This window comes from Polypterus senegalus, chromosome 11 (assembly GCF_016835505.1).
Source record: "Polypterus senegalus isolate Bchr_013 chromosome 11, ASM1683550v1, whole genome shotgun sequence".
Classification (NCBI taxonomy): Eukaryota; Metazoa; Chordata; class Cladistia; order Polypteriformes; family Polypteridae; genus Polypterus; species Polypterus senegalus.
The window spans coordinates 57,519,911-57,538,030 of record NC_053164.1 but is presented as its reverse complement, the minus strand read 5'-3'; the positions used below and the strand labels follow the sequence as shown (position 1 = coordinate 57,538,030).

General features: G+C 36.6%; 1 protein-coding gene across 1 annotated transcript in view; it reads right to left on the bottom strand.

The window, feature by feature from the left end:
* ddx39b (DEAD (Asp-Glu-Ala-Asp) box polypeptide 39B) overlaps positions 1-18,120 on the bottom strand; it is a 55,088-nt gene that overhangs the window by 26,580 nt on the left and 10,388 nt on the right. Inside the window, exons 4-8 of the mRNA XM_039768701.1 lie at positions 11,896-11,988; positions 9,856-10,039; positions 8,251-8,369; positions 4,952-5,083; positions 4,523-4,632 (exon numbers count right to left, since the gene is read on the bottom strand). Of these exons, the coding sequence (XP_039624635.1) occupies positions 4,523-4,632; positions 4,952-5,083; positions 8,251-8,369; positions 9,856-10,039; positions 11,896-11,988 (638 nt within the window). The remainder of the gene's footprint in view (positions 1-4,522; positions 4,633-4,951; positions 5,084-8,250; positions 8,370-9,855; positions 10,040-11,895; positions 11,989-18,120) is intronic.

The following is an 18,120-nucleotide window of genomic DNA, read 5'->3' as shown; positions in this document are numbered from 1 at the left end:
AGCTACGTTCAAAGCGCTTTATTTGCGCACAACTTTTTCCCCAAGCTGTAGCAGCAACAGAAAATGATGTAGCAACCCTTTCTGATTTTTGGAAATCGTATAGTATTTTAGATTGCATTAAAAACATTAAATCAGCTTGGGATGAAGTGACAGATAAGTGTATGCAAGGCATATGGAAAAAATGCATAAAAACTCCAGGCGCAAGCTCCTCGCTTATCGACCAATTCGTTTAACCACGTAGCCGTAGGAACGGAACTCGATCGTAAAGTGAGGAGTACCTGTACAATATAAAATAAACGTAATATTGGCACTCAAAGATCAAAAAAAAAACAATGCAGGGTCTGAATTTTAAAATGTGGCAGAGATGTGACTCCTCCCCCAATGACCCCAAAACAGTGTAATAACATATGGGATACTTCAAAACTTTGTGGAGGATTTCAGCAAAACGTTTATTAAGAATGATATAATCATGAACTACCCAAATGATCTTAGCATGCACACATTTTAAATTTATTCTCTGACCTTCTCTCTCCAGTAGCTGAAAAACAATATTAAAAAAAAATCATACTAAAAAAAAATGTAAATATTATTGTATATGTACTATTGAATTCAAAAGATAATTACAGATACTTCCATTTAAACAAATAAACACTTTAAAGCTGTTTTTGTAACAACATGCTTTTATGGTATGGTTTGCGAGAGAACCACTCTGCTAGGTTTTTAACATTTGTTACTGTGAACTTTACAAAGTTGCATCATTAGTTGGTTAAAAAAAATTACATAAAAATTTAATATTTAATTAAAGTGTCAAATTAACTCAAAGTGCTTATTTTTTTAAAAATTCATCCTTCCATTTTTTACGTGTCCAAATTTCAGAGCTTCCTGTGATAAATATAACATTACTTTTACATTAATATTTTATTTCAGAACTCCTGTTGAACAGCCTTTGTTTTGCTGTTTGCAATGTTTCCTGTATGAGCAATCAGACTTTGTTACTGATAATTCCTATGAATAAATCCAGAATTAGAAAATTAACTGTCATTACCTGTCCTCAACAAATTTATAACTGTGAGACAGCATTACATTCTTCTATATATAATTCTCCAATATATATGTGTGCTTTTACTAGCAGGTTATACTAATTAATATTACTTTGCCTTAAAAAACAAAAGTATGGCACAAATGCAGTGTTTATTAAATTAAATTTGTAAAAATACAAGTTAAAAAAAAAAGTGTTTCTGAGTTAATTCCATAGTGGGACAAAAGTAGTAATGCCATTTTCTCAGTACTACCGATACAGTAAAAAAATCTGTTACTGTTACATTTTCAGAACTTTGGCACTGGCTTGCTATCAAAATATAGATGCTTCTGATATCCCTAGATGAAGGAAAACATTTTTCAGGGAAAATAATTAATCACTTCAGTAAAATCATGCAGGTTAAACTGAACTGTTGAGACTGCCAAAAATTAAATAGCTAAAACGAGCTGACAAAATTATGTTGCAAAATTCACTTGAAATACCCTTGGTCTTCATGTCACTAAGGTGCAACTTTTACAGAGTAAAGGATTAACAGATACATAAAATCGAGACAACTTGCATCTGTGCAACTCAAGAAAGACAAATATATACATGGAGAATACCCGACAATAGATGTCAATATATAACAACTGTGACGGATGGCTGGGGTCCATGCCCGGCCGGGATGCCCCCGCAGCATATGTTCCAGGGGAGCAAACATGGGAATACTCAATATCTCCCCCTGGAAGCTAGATGGCAGCCTCCCTGGGATGCAGCAGTGTCTCCGACGCCTGCAGGGCTTCATGGGAGTTTGGTTCAGCCCTGTTGGGTTCCGCAGGCGCTGCCAGGGGGTGCTGCAGCAGAAGATGCTAGCCCCTTTTGGGCACTAGTTTCGCTACACCCGGAAGTGCAGCCGGATTTCGGTAATCAAGCACCAGGTACCTAATAAAAAGTGCCAGCAACCACCACTCATTGGCCAGAGTCGGGAGGAGGAGGACTAAACTTGGAGTGGTGGTGGTGGAAGAGAAAGGAGAAGAAAGTGTGTGGTGTGTTTGGTGGTGCTTGTACACTTGGGACTGTGTTGTGCCTGTGGAGGATTACAGGGAAGACGTGCCCCACAGGTGAAGAAAAATAAAAGATTATGTATTTTATACGTGCCTCCAGTGTGAATCTGTGTCAGGTCAGGTGCCTATATAGCGTCTTTTGTTACACAATATATACATGAATAAAGTGTATTTCACCACACTCTCCAAGACTCATAGTTCTTTTTACTCACTGGTAATACAGTGGCTTTACTAGCACCACTTACCAATTTGGTTAATTTTTCTACATTTTTTTTTTTTACACAATTGAAAGGAACTTGCCTTTTGAAATTCCAGACTGACTCACACAATTAAGACATGTGTAAAATTATAGACAGGTGTATTTAAGACACAAACCAGGAAGCATTTATTGACATAAGACAAGGCAGAAAGTGACAATTTTTAAAACATATTTGGATAAGCGTATGGTCAAAGTTACCTATTATTTATTTAAAAGGCATGATTATTTTATTTTCTTCAAGCTTATTAAAGTTAGCAAATAAATTATTATTACAATAAAATGTATAGAATGTGTTATGTTTTAAACTTTACTTCCATAGATACATTTCTTTTCATTTAAAGATTAAATGAAATGTGTGATTGAAACATGAATGCCCCAACATGCCCCAATTATTAATATAACAACTGCAACATCGAGAAAACAGCATCAATCTGTCCTGTAATCAATGAAGATTTGTTATTTGGTTAAAGCATACTTTTGCAAGTGGTGCCTTTTAAAGTCTATTAATTTAGTTATTTGAAAAAAAAATTAAAGAATACAAAACATTCATATAAAATGTTTTGGATTTTATTATTTTGTTGTCATTGGCATTCATAGTGAAAAACGACAATACAGATAAAACTGTAACCAAAAAAAGTGCAGAGTTTGTAAACAAGCAAATTTCATGGTACTTAGTAAATAGCCAATGTATTATCATACTAATTGAGCACATTGTACTCACTCTGTGTTAAAAGGTTATTCTTACTTCATTATCAGTGAATATCAATGCAAAGACCGATTTATTGTGCATTCCTAGGCTATCTGAAACTGCTCCACCGGGCTTATCTTCTGCAGTAACATTGTTAACTGATATTTGTTTTACTCTCCGTGGTTGTCAACTGGACATGCATATTGTAGAGCTGTAATAACTAATAAATATTATCAACAATAATCGATTATTAAAAACATTGGCAAAAAATTGTCACTAGGCGTAGTACATTGTGGCATGAAATAAAACTTTTTTTACTGAATACAGAGAAAAAGGTTGTTAGTTGCAAAATTTGTAGGTCTGGCTTGTTATGGCACAAGAGTTCACCGGAGAAGCACAAACATTTGAACATAAAACATACCGATACAGGCTCTGTGGAAGAGTTAGACTTGCCGTCGCCCCAGTAAGTTAAATGTCACTTTAGTGTTATGTGATACAGGTACATTATATGAACACAATGTTTGCTAGTCATAGTCCAGCCCTCTACAATGCAACAGCAATTAAAACACTAGCACATGAGACAGAGTTTTCTGATGGGCGACTACAAATACGTGCCATTAGCCACTAGCTAGTACATGTTCAGATTTTCGCTTGCCATATTTGTGTTTTTTTTTTTGTACTGCGGTCATTCGCTAAATCATGGTGCTGCATTACAAGCTTGTATTCACGTGTAACATTAGCATGTATGTGCTTAGAAAAAATGGCTGCGAAGAAACTTAAGTACCAGTCCAAGCAGAATCCCTAATTGATTAAATGAATAAAATAAATCAACAGATTATTAAAAATAATCGTTAATTGCAGCTCTAGTATATTGTTAGCATGATTTCCCTAAAACTCAGAAATTTAGATTTTATCTACTAGTCTTATGCTGTCAATACAAACAAGTGGAACAATTACTAAACACATACTAAAATTGTATTGCAGTGATCAGAGTTAATTACTAATTTGGCAGATCTTTTTCCAAAGTGACTCGCCAAAAAAAAAAAAAAAAATCAAATCTAAATATGAGAGGCGAGTGATTATAGGACAGATAACTACATTCTAAAATTGAAAAGGTCAACTGTTCCAAAGAATAGATGAAGACTTGTTGTCTAACAATAACATATTGCTAAAAGTGAAACTGTAAAGCCTAATAAGTGGACAATGTTGTAAACAGAGAGTAAAAATCAGACCACCTAATTCAGTTAAGGTTATTGGCTTTATCTTGTGACCTAATCTGTTACTTATTCGCTGAACACATTTCTTTCTTGTACACAAATATCTGATTGCTATTAATGAGTGAATATCTGTTTTCTACACAACAAACCAAATAAGCACTTCTCAGGCATATTGCCCAGAATGTTAGATTATACATACTATTTGTTCAGTTTTGGAACCAAATGTGTTACTTGAAAAAAAAAAAAAAAAATTCAGAGATATTTTTAAATACTCACCTCTCCTCCTGGGGCATTCCTCTGTGGATAGCTATTGCAGGGAAATTTTGTTCCACCAGCAGCTGTGCTAGAGCCACACATCTCTGGACAGACTTCACAAAGATGACAACCTAGAAATTATGAGGCAATGTTTGTGATACAAACATGCAAAAAGAAAAAAATAGCAACCATTTGTCAATACTAAACTAAATATTTACTTATAAACATAACAAAATTAGCTTCAAGAGGCACATTATTACCAAGAATGCCTGGAGGTTTATTATAAAATATTTTCTTTGTGCTTCTAATTAACTTTGCATGTGCATTTTAAAAACAGGTAACTTGTGATATGGCTTTCCAAACAGCCATTCTTCTTTCTAACAGCTATTAGAATTTACAAAACGCCATCACCATTTACCCAGCATATAAACCCAGATCTTAAAAACTTACTTGATTGAACTCTAATACATCAAGAAGGTCAAACAGTTTGCGGTTCTTTTCGTTGTCCTTCAATTTCACATAGTACTGCTGAAGTCCATGTAGAGTCAGTTTAGTCTCATCATCCACAAAAATCTCCATAGGCTGAGGGCAGAAGAGGAAGTGTTAAGAGAGCGGCGCCCCCCACCCCATATTTGACTTGTAAACCAAACTTCTAAACCCCCCACCCTACTTAAACTTCACAACACTGCCAAATGTACTACGTGACTTATTATATATAATACACTAAAGAAAAACCCTGATAAAGATGAGACTGGGGAGGGATTGCAAGGGTATGTAAAGAACATTTCTAAATCATGTACATTCAACATCTATCTTATCTTCTAACTGAACAAGTTAAATGTTAAAATTCAACCACTTACATCAGGACCAAATTAAATCTCATTAACATTCATTTGGTGTTTTTTTTTCTCATTAAGTTTTTCCTTTAAACTCAAGTGAAGGACTGACTGACTAAAAAGGAACTGCCTGTAGTCAAGTGTACAATTCTACATACGTTGTTCTGAGAACATTGTTTTTAATAAATGTGTTCATCACTTCTTAAAAGAACTAAATCTGATTTACTAGATAAGTAGATCAGTAAGTAAATCAGACCAAGGGTGTAAATGGAATTGGAGCTTTTTTTTTTTAAAAAAACAATATTGCTTAAACAATGATAGATACTGTGCCATTTTGTTACAATTTCAGTGAATTTTTTTGGCAAATGAAAAAGGTGGTATCATATAAGGAAAATGCCTATTTATATTACTTTACTGGCTTACACCCTCTGTGCAGATAGCATACAAAAATACTGCATGACACTGATACCCAAAAAACTATACAGAACCATCTGGGTAAGCCTACAATATTCATACTATTAGATAACTAAAGAATTCAATTCAATTTTGTCCTTGTCTCTGAATTTTATATTTTTAAGTGTTTTCTAGTAATATTAATGGATACAAATGCTATTTATGAAATAGTTGTTCAAATAATGTCAACTTAAAACACTTAAGGTATAGATACAAGGCAAGGATATTAAACTTGTACCCTGACAAGGCTGAAAAAGTTGTAGCCAATCAAACTACTTTTAAAATTCATGATATTTTATGAGCTACTCTATATGTAAATAATTGTTCACAAAAAAAATCACTTATTCGTTTAGTTTCAGAGTTAGGAACTACATCTATTATTCACTACCTATTAACTATGACTTAAAATATATTGAATTGTTTGGGGAAATGTTACTTATATTTTTTAAACAAGTAAATAAACAGTCATGTTGTAAATTATACTAGGAAAGTCAAACTCAGCACTACCACGTTTTCTTTGGAACAACCCTGCATATGTAAAATAAAAAGGATAAATGATCTTGTAGAACTTTTTCCATTCGCTCTCCCCACACTCTTTGCTCTGCCAATGACGAACTCTGCTTCAGGTCTTTCCTGTTCGTCTTGATGGTGGTCAGCTTCTCAGGCTGCAGGTCATCTTTGGGTGTCATCAGGTGCTGTAGGTTCTTTCACTTGGGTTCACAAGCTGCAACAACTGATGCCAATTCCTGGAGATCTTTTTTTGTGTGTGTACTTATGGAAATAAATATTTCATGTTTTTCTTGTATTGTTTTAATGATGTGGCAAGTTGTGCCAGGGAAGGAAAGCGCCATATATAGTGAGAGAGAAGGGAGTCCATAAATCAATGGGTATTTCTGCAAGTTCTTGTTATTGTGTATGTAATGCTGATAACAACTAAATGGAACATACAGCTTATGCCTTCTTCAAAACTTGCAAGTGGCAAAATTTTTTTCATAAATCAAAAGGACAAATGGTGGGGCCAAAAATAGCTAAATTTCATTATTTCCATAAGCAAGACATGTGCAGACCTCCCACTAAGTCGATGTACTGCTGCTGAACAAATTATAGTTCTGATTTTTTTTTTTTTAAAAAAAAAAGAGGACTGAGGGGGATCTTTTCAATTTTAAACCCCCATGTAAAATGTGATATTGATTTTTTGATTATGTACGTACACCTGTACAACAAAAGATAATAATACCCTTCACCAGAGCAGAAGTAAGACTGCAGAAAGTTTTTTTTTTTTAAAATAAGTTGTTCTGACACAAGAAATGCTTCAGTATGTATCTGTCTGAATAATTAAATGAAAAAAAAAGTGTTCTAGTTTGTTTAATCGACACACCTTTTAAAATTGCTGCTTTAAACAGGGATACTAAAAAGCTGCAGAGAAAATTATCTTTTCAGCAAATTTACTATGTTTGGAGTTTTCAAATGCAAATTGGATAAAACTTCATTTAAATGAAGATGATTAAAAACTGCCCAGTGATGGACTGGCATTCCAACCAAGGTTTGGTTTTGCCTTGCTGCTAATGCTACACGGATAGGCCCTGGCTCCTTGCAAACCTTTAAAGGAATAAGCAAGTCCAGAAAAATGGATGGAACAGAGACTACAAGCTTTATCTGCAGAGCATATGAAGGTCAGATACAATTAGTAAGACGAGAAAAACTTCTTATACTTAAATCTGAGTCCATAACAATTTTGGGTTTTAAAATAAAAAGAGTTTTGACTTTCATGCTGAGTAAAACATTTTGATCAAAAACCTTTATAGAGAAGCAAAAAAAGTTTGCCACTTTTTTTTTTTAAACTCCAGTTAAGTTTGGCTCGATTTATCTTCACTGATACTCATCATAATCTTTCTTTACTGCATACATGGGTTCTTGTTTAGCCACTGAGGCTTGTATCAGGGTTCAGAATGGAAAAAAGCTAAATTTCAAATTAAAACACTAGACAAAACAGTTTTATCTGATGCTGACAGAACATGTAATAATGTCTGTGGTAATTACTCTGCAGTTGAATTTTCTGGTGAAGGCACTATTATCGTTTTATCTTTTGCAAATTGAAAATATGACATAGATCTTGCTTGATTAAATGACTGAGAAGGCTTGAAAAAACTATGCTTTAGCTTCCTGAATTACTCTGCTGATTTTATTATGCATCATGTAGTGCAAGTGGAAGTGAATAGATGTTATAAAGTATAAAAATGGCCAACTATTAAAGATCATTTTGTTGCTGGATGTCTTGGCTGCAGAAGTCAGGAGTTGGAAGCCACTTTATCTCTTTCCTTGCTTGCTCACGCTCTTTTTTCAGCAACTGCAGAGGGTTTGCAGGCTATATCTTCAGGCAAGTGGAGTTGCCAGGAGTGGGAGAGGATGAGAAGCAGGAACTTGAACTCTGAATAAAGAAGCTAGAAGAAGGGTATTTACGTCTTGCATAAACTTGCGGCACACAGGTCGTATCTCCTTGCTCAAGGTAGCACTGAACATCATGACTTGTTTCTCATGGGGGGTCATGCGAAAGATCTCCTGGACATCTCGACGCATGTCTGAAACAGAGGAATTGACCAACCATGAAATATTTAAAAAAAAAAAAAAAAATTCCAATCTTAAAGGATTAGGATGACTACCCCATACATTATGTTTTCATTATTGAGTGACAAAAAAAAAAAAAAACTTTTCAAAAGAAAAAATCTTATATTTTACACACAGTCATTCACCGATATACAGCTGACCAAGTTGAGGTCATTTGTACATACAGTGAAGAAGCACTGAAAAGAAACAGGGTAATAATCTTCAAGAGATTGCCAAAACCAAATGTATCAGGTTGCAAAGGTTGATTGTCTTTTGTTTATGGCTTTCTTGAAGCAGCACCGCCAGCAACATTCTCACTATTTTTTTTTTTAAAACCTCCTTAGGATTACAAGCAACATTTAACAACACTACACAGAGTCTTGGGGGATGTGTTTATGTGTGTGTCTGTCTGTCTGTCTCCTGTGTAGAATCAATTGATGGTAAGGGAGAACATACAAATGAACGATGAGCAGTTGATCCCATGATGTACAGTAATTATGACCAAGTAGCACAAACAAATGAGCAATGAGCTTCCCATTTGATATAACGATTGCAGAGTAGCAGCCCCACATTAATGAAGAACTGGGTGAAGACGTGTTAGGGGGGTGTCCCGGGTAGTTCTGTAATCACAGCTTCACTGCAGGTCCAAACTGCTGCACAGGAGGACAAGTGATCTGCATAACAACAGCTGTGTGACACCCAGAATAAAGATTCCTGGCTACAGAAGAGAAAATAGGTTGCCAGCCATAGAATGATACATTCTGCATAGAAGCAGTGAGAGAGGCAGAGAAAGAGCTGCAGATTGAGTCTCATGGCTATGTGCCTTCCTGTACCAACACTGCAACCAACAAATGGTCACCAAACTAGCAATAAGAAAAAAAAAAAAATCGAAGCAGTGAATGCCCGTGTCACAGCTGGGAAAGTTTTTTTGCTTCCTATCTGCACAGATAGTTCAGACTTCTTGTTTTCCAATCAAGAAGATTAAAACACATGTAATAAATATTTTGTTGCTGTTATTATTACTACTTCACAGGTCTCATGTTTTCTAACTCTTGGGGTGCCCTTTATGGTTTTCTGATCAGCACTCCTCCACGTGGATAATTCTTATGCATTTGGCCCCTGCCGCCTTCCCTTACACAGTGGAGGCTTGAAGTTTGGTTTGGCTATTCTAGACCAGTAGTAAAAGTATGTGTACTAGTGACCTCCACCAGACCCACAGAGCCTCAACTGCAATCATCTGCACAATTTGTAGTTAACTGTGTATATTTTATATATATATATATATATATATATATATATATATGTATAATATGTATGTGTGAATATCATATAGGAATGTTACACTGATGGGGTAACCACAAAAAATTAGTAGTGCTAAAAAAAAAATAAAAATGTTTAGTATACAATAACTTAGCAAATGAAAAATGCAATTAAAAGTACTTGGAAACTAGATAATCTCACCCAGCTGTTCTAGCATCTTGTCACACTCATCCAAGATAAAATGTTTGATATGTTTTAAGTTAAGGCTCTTGTTTCTTGCAAGTGCTAGAATTCGTCCAGGGGTGCCAACAACAATATGTGGGCAGTTCTTTTTCAAAACCTCCTCATCCTTCTTTATGGACATGCCTCCAAAGAACACTGCCACCTTGTGTAAACAGAGAAGAAAACCAAAGATAAACAGATTTCCCTCAGGAATCCTATGAACAATTACAGTTCAAAAACTTAATGTAAAATAGCCCAAGCCCAAACACCTACTCATTGAGACAATAATAAAGTATATATATATATATATATATATATATATATATATATATATATATATATATATATATATATATATATATATATATATACACACACATACAGTCTTTGGGGTGTGAGCAACTGTTGCTGGGGGTGCCAGAATCCATGAAGGAAGAAAAATGAAAAACATTTGTACAAAATCTTAATTTATTTATCCATTCCTAAATAATTAAATGGGCAGGCTATTTCGTATCAGTGCAATACGCTGCTTGTTAAAACGGATGACTCCCGCTCTTACGTGCAAGTCTTCGTGGATATTATGAACTATCGTTTCTGTTCAAGTTCTATTTAAATTTTAAATAGAAGGAATTTTTATTTAGTCGACAGAATATTATTCCGGAATAAATCAACTCAAACCTTAAATAACTTATATTTTGATCTCCATAAAAATATATCCTGTCAAAATTATACAAATTCAAATATGAACATGCTGCATAACAAAACCTGGAAATATAAATTTGTTCTTTTCAGCAATAACAAATCAAATCATTCAGTTGTCTTTGGTCATATGTCATGTTATTAGAGCTGGATGCCTGGTATCTTTTTTTGGCAACAAGTTCATTTATGTTTGGTGTGAGGTTCTGTGTTGTGGAGATTGTCCGGATGGACAGCAGGTGATGGACAACAGGTGCTCATCAGTGAGGCGACTCCTGTGTGCTGTTTTGTTAGTCGTCATCACTGAAAAGAGCTTCTCACACAGATATGTGCTACCAAACATGCACAAGGTTTGAGCCGCATGTAGACGAAGCTGCAGCATTTCTGCGGGAATGGAGTGAATAAACTGTGTGGGCACTGCAGTATCGTACTTTGCCTTCAGTGTGCTATTACACTGCAGCTCAATGACCTCCATCTGAATCTGCACAGGTGCAGTTTCCACATCGACGGCAAATGGGTTGCGAAACAACTCAAAATTCTTTTTTTGTTCTTCAAAGTCACCAAGGCCCCGTGCGAAATCAGTGTAAGTGTTCGGCAAGGCCGCTGAAGCGCTGCATTATGGGATCTGTAGTTTATTGTGTTACCAGCGCTTCATATCCCCATAATAACAATAATATACAACTCTCGTTTATATCCTGCGTCCTCTCATTAAACTTGTATCCCGCATTACCCGTGGGCATGCACGCCAGCGGCAGCCGGTCTTTGAATATAGAGAGAGAGAGAGAGAGAGAGAGAGAGAGAGAGAGAGAGAGAGAGAGAGACACACACACATAATTAGTTGGCAAGTAATTAGGCTTTAATTAGATACATTTTAAATTATTATGAAAGCAACACAACATTACTAATGAAAGGGTATCTAATCACTGCACTATGTATAACTCAGTCTTCTGCTCTGGACTGAATCCTCAAAAGCTCAGAATGCACTCTGTGGCGGATGGCCAGGGCCCTTGCCTGGCTGGGACGCTGCTGTAATGGAAGGACCAAGGGAGAGGACATATTCAGGGCAACACCTCCCCCGGAACAGAGGAGGGCAACCCCCCTGGCTCACAAAGGGGCCACGGGTTTGAGCTTAGAAGGTGTTAAGATTATGAATACGATGAGCAGAAACACTAACCTGGCTAGATTTTGGTACACTTTTCAAATATGTTATTAATATTTGACAAAAGGTCAATTTAACATGTAATATGAGTACATTTTTGATTGAAGCTTTTAAAGATTTCATGTAAGCAAAACCTGTACAAAATGTAAATATGATCTTATTACCTTGACAGTTGGCATGTACTTTGAAAATCGCTCGTATTCTTTGCTAATCTGGAAGGCAAGTTCCCTGGTGTGACACATTACCAGCACAGAAACCTACAAACAGTTAAGGAAGAAAAAAGTGAATGACATTTCTACTAAAGAAGTTTCAGCATACTGTATGTCTGAACTACTCAGATATGCAAAATAGTTTTGTTTCACTGTACCACACCATCAGAAATGACCTGCAAGCAGGAAAAATGCAGTCTCTGTACATATGTCAATTATGTACTATGACTAAGGCTGCCCATCTTCCCCAAGAAATGTTGTAGTTGAACAAGTTTGCCACCACATCACTCCACCATGGTGGTGTTCTTTTTTTTTTTTCAGTTTTAAATGCTGTTTATTGAACATTTGCTCTCTTGGCACTAAAGCTGTTTTGGTAAATGACATTATATATATATATATATTTTTTTATTTTATTACAATCCATACATAGCAATCAAGTTTTTACAAAAAAAAAAAAAGAATTATGTTAAGAACAGATCGATCCCCACCCCTGAGAGAGAGAGCAAGCCAAACGGTGTAAAATTTAAGGCTTGTAAACATACCTAAATTAATAAATTCTCTGTGCTTTATAAACTTATTTTTAAAATATTACTGATTAGATCTTGCCATGTTTTGAAAAAAGTCTGTACAGATCCTCTGAGTATTTGATTTTTTCCAATTTCAAATAATATAACACATCGGTTTCCCACTGACTTAAAAGAGGAGAGTTTGGGTTCTTCCAGTTTATCAGAATAAGTCTGCGTGCCAAGAGAGTAGTAAATGCAATCACAATTTGTTTGTCCTTCTCCACTTTAAGCCCCTCTGGAAGAACCCCAAACACAGCTGTTAATGGGTTAGGAGGGATTGTGAGTCCAAGGCTGTCTGAGAGGTAATTAAAAATTTTTGTCCAGAATAATGTTAATTTGGTGCAGGCCCAGAACATGTGACCCAGTGAGGCTGGGGCTTGGTTGCAACGTTCGCAGGTTGGAGCATGCCCTGGAAACATTTTGGAGAGTTTTAGTCGAGACAGATGTGCTTGATATATAATTTTGAGTTGTATAATTGTATGCTTTGCGCATATGGAGCTCGAGTGAATTCTCTGCATTGCTACTTTCCACTCCTTTTCTGATATATTAATTGAGAGATCTTTTTCCCAGTGTCCTCTTGGATCTTTGAAAGAAAGGGATTGTAAAATAATTTTTATATATTGTAGAGATGGAGTCTAATTCCTTAAAATTGAGCAATATTATTTCCGGCATGGATGAGGGTGCAAGATGAGGAAAATCTGGAAGGTTCTGTTTAACAAAGTTCCTGATTTGAAGATAGTGAAAAAAATGTGTAGCTGGAATGTTAAATTTGGAATGTAATTGTTCATAGGATGCAAAGACGTTGTCTATATAAAGATCTCTAAGCAAGTTAATTCCAATTTTTTTCCAGATATTAAAAACTGCGTATGTTTGCAAAGGTTGAAAAAGGTGGTTCTCTTGCAGGGGTGCCACAGATAGAAGCTTCTCCGTCTTAAAATGCTTTCTACATTGGTTCCAGATTCTAAGCGAGTGGAGCACAATTAGGTTATTAGTGTATTGCGGATAACGTGTTTATTGGAGCGCAGAGCATGGTGTTCTAAAAGGCAAATGCAGTCTCTGTACATATGTCAACTACAGTCATGTGAAAACATTAGGACACCCTTTGAAAGCATGTGGTTTTTTGTAACATTTTTAATAAATGGTTATTTCATCTCCGTTTCAACAATACAGAGAGATTAAAGTAATCCAACTAAACAAAGAAAACTGAAGAAAAGTCTTTTCAAGATCTTCTGTAAATGTCATTCTACAAAAATGCCTATTCTAACTGAGGAAAAAGATAGGACACCCTCACATGTATTCCCTCTTAAATTGGCTCAGATCTCACACAGGTATATCACACCAGGTGCACATAATTAGTAGATCGTTACTCTGCATGTTGAATGAGGCTTGCCCTATTTAAACCTCAGACATTTAGTTTGGTGTGCTCCTGACTGTTGAAGTGAGAGTGAGCACCATGGTGAGAACAAAAGAGCTGTCAGAGGACTTCAGAAAAGATTGTAGCAGCCTATGAGTCTGGGAAGGGATTTAAAAGATCTCAAAGATTTTGAAATCAGCCATTCCACTGTCCGGAAGATAGTCTACAAGTGGAGGGCTTTCAAAACAACTGCCAACATGCCCAGGACTGGTCGCCCCAGCAAGTTCACCCCAAGAGCAGACCGCAAGATGCTAAAAGAGGTCTCCAAAACCCTAAAGTGTCATCTCGAGAACTACAGCAGGCTCTGGCTACTGTTGATGTAGAAGTACATGCCTCTACAATCAGAAAGAGACTGTACAAGTTTAACTTGCATGGGAGGTGTGCAAGGAGGAAACCTTTGCTTTCCAAGAGAAACATCGAGGCCAGACTGACATTTGCCAGAGATAAAGTTGACAAAGACCAGGACTTCTGGAATAATGTTCTTTGGACAGATGAGTCCAAAATTGAATTATTTGGACACAACAGCAGAGGACATGTTTGGCGTAAACCAAACACAGCATTCCAAGAAAAGAACCTCATACCAACTGTGAAGCATGGAGGTGGAAGTGTCATGGTTTGGGGCTGCTTTGCTGCAGCAGGACCTGGTCAGCTCACCATCATAGAATCCACGATGAATTCTACTGTGTATCAGAAGGTGCTTGAAGAACATGTGAGACCATCAGTTAGAAAATTAAAGCTGAAGCGGAACTGGACCATGCAACATGACAATGACCCAAAACATACTAGTAAATCAACCAAAGATTGGCTGAAAAGAAGAAATGGAGAGTCCTGGAATGGCCAAGTCAAAGTCCAGATTTGAATCCCATTGAGATGCTGTGGGGTGACTTGAAAAGGGCTGTACGTGCAAGAAACCCTCAAACATCTCACAGCTGAAAAAGTTCTGCATTGAGGAGTGGGGTAAAATTTCCTCAGACCGATGTCGAAGACTGGTAGATGGCTACAAGAACCGTCTCACTGCAGTTATTTCAGCCAAAGGAGGTAACACTCGCTATTAGGGGCAAGGGTGTCCTATCTTTTTCCTCAGTTAGAATAGGCATTTTTGTAGAATGACATTTACAGAAGATCTTGAAAAGACTTTTCTTCAGTTTTCTTTGTTTAGTTGGATTACTTTAATCCCTCTGTATTGTTGAAACGGAGATGAAATAACCATTTATTAAAAATGTTACAAAAAACCACATGCTTTCAAAGGGTGTCCTAATGTTTTCACATGACTGTATGTACTATGACTAAGGCTGCCCATCTTCCCCAAGAAATGTTGTAGTTGAACAAGTTTGCCACCACATCACTCCACCACGGTGTTCTAAAAGGCACTACTGAGGCTCTTTTTTGCCTAGAGCAACAAAACTATGATGTGCCCGCCTATACTTCAGTCAGTTAGAACTGACAAATTGGAATACGGACAATATCTATTAACTGACACTATACATTAAATAAATAACCTATACATATAGTTGAAACTGCTTGGTTATTACTATAAATCATATATTAAGGTAGGTTTGTGCGAAAGTCCAGGTTAGGTCCATGGTCCTAAGCAGCTTGAACCTTAAACCATCAATAGTCATAAACGGAGATGTGCCTGGCAAATGAGGACACACACAGTCAGAAAGGGAAGGTGCAAGTGCTACTGTGCTTTTATTTAGAGAGAAAAAAAACCAACTTGTGTCCTAAATGTGCTGTGCATTAATAAATAATCCATAAAATCCAGTGTACATCATGGAGGATGAAGTCAACAAATGTAAATTCCAAATAAAACAGTTGTACGTATCCAAATAAAACCATATCAGCCAAAAGTTACTCCTCAGGCAACCCATTACTTCCTACACTCTGTCTTCTCCCCAGCAAATCTTCCAACTGGTAGAAACGCAGACAACTATGGCCACCTCTTCTGACTCCCATTTCCGCTTGCCTCGACCAGCAAACTACAGGATGTGAACAGCCAGACCCCTGTCATCCCAAATGCCAGCGTGGTGCTACATGTGTTCCTGGGGGTTCGTTCCATGTCCCCACTTATACACTATTCAACAATGACACTCCACCGAGAGTCATTCACTTCACTCCACTTGCAGGGTCCAGTTGCTCTGCCTCTTCTCACATGCTGCTGCCATCTGATTTCCCACCGATTGTTCGCCTCTCCAGCTATTCTCTGGACTGTCTTTTTTTGTCTCATCCAATGATCCCTGTCTATTTCATTATGCAGGGTCCCTTTATAGCACTGATCATGTGCAGGTGTGCACCCGTTCCAAGGCGCGAACAAAGCATCTGACTGACCCGCCTGCATTTGCATGTGAATGCGTGATCATCCAAACACACAAATCCACCTCGGAGCGGCATGTGCACGGTCAAACATGTACCTGCATCAGCCTGAAGCATGCGTGCTCCGGGACTCCCGATTATTTATTTAACGTATCACGCCACGAACCTCACTCGTCACAATTTGTACTTTGAATTTTACTGTGTACTTTTGAAACTTGTACTTAAGACTGTGTTTCCCTAATGGTGACAGCACTTCTTAGAAACTATTACTATTTATCCATCCATTTTCCAACCCGCTGAATCCGAACACAGGTTCACGGGGGTCTGCTGGAGCCAATCCCAGCCAACACAGGGCACAAGGCAGGAACCAATCCTGGGCAGGGTGCCAACCCACCACAGGACAATTACTATTTATGATTACATTATTTAAATAAGTTTCTCAATTGGTTCTAATGACTAATATTCTTTATAGTGCTAACCTGGGGAATTAAAAAACAATACAACTTCAATTATTTTAATAAAATGAATAACAAGAAAAAGAAATAAGTTAACAATTAATAAACAAACACCAAAAAGAACACGTGGTTGAGTTTCTTTAAATAGAGATGAAGTAAAAATGTAAACATGTCACTTACAGATGAACAAATGTAAAATATGATAGCTGAACTCCTCCTTTGAGGTGCACCAACAGCCAATCTACTCTATATAATAGCACACTGACACTTTTCTGCTTTAAACTCCACTATCAATTTCACTATACACACTCCAGCCTAGTTTTTCAGTTTAAAGGAACAACATTTTTTGGGTAATACATTACACTAATCAAATTAAATCATTAACTTCTACCTTTGCAGTCATTCTTTCACTCAAGCGCAACAAAAGAATGTATGTATGTATTTGAGAGTTTTGTGTTCTAGGGTATGAGAGTTAGATAAAAAGTACATTTTTCTCCTAAAAACGTTTTGTTTTGGTTACCGCTAAGGAGTTGTGTGGAACTTTTAAAACTTTTTCCCTTTAGAATGGTTCTTTTTTTTTTTGTGCACACAGGAGCAGAACAGTTGAGTGTTTGGAAAAGTTAGGTTTTACTTGTACTTCTACTTGTTATTTGTATAGTGCCAGAAAGGTACTGCACAAGCAGCAATAGCGAACAGTAGCAGCTCTGTAAATAAATAACCGGTGTTATAGTACATAACAAACAAACGATTTCGTAGTGGAGAAAAAAAACAAAGGCAGTGGCTGACTTCCAAGAGGTAAATGGAAGGGCTCAGCAGTACGCAGGCAGACAGCTAGCGTTAAGGTGCAGATTAAGCACAAGCAACTGTAAGAGCAGAAAAAACAGTGTAAGAAATTTACTATTAGCAGATATTCAGTAAGCAGGTTTTTCTTGATTGAACAATTCTTAGTGGTCAGGAAAGTAGAGCAGTTAAGAAGGTGATAGTGTTAATTGTTCATTAAAACAAAGGGATACAAACTGTGCTAGTGTAGGGCTTTAAAGTAAGAAATAAGACCAGCACAAAGTTAGAAGAATGGACAGAAAAAAAAGTTAACCTTAGAGAAGGAATAACAACAGGAGTCGATGGGGAGAATATTACTAGAGCTTAAGGGGTCAGAAGGTGTAAAATAACTAAGTTCTTTGATCAAAATTTTTTGCTTAATTTTTTTTTTTTTAGTTTTACCATTTAAAGTTAAATTATTTAGTTTTAATAAAAAAAAATTGGATGGGGGGAAGGCAGTTTTATTAATCCAAAGTTGCATTTTTATAATGAGGTGAGTGCAATGCAATGCATTGCAGCGCTTAGTCTCTCTGAAGCCACACTGCAGCCAAGGTTATCAAGTATTCTTACAAAGAAGCATCAGAAGATTTTGCACTAACTTTATTTGAATAAA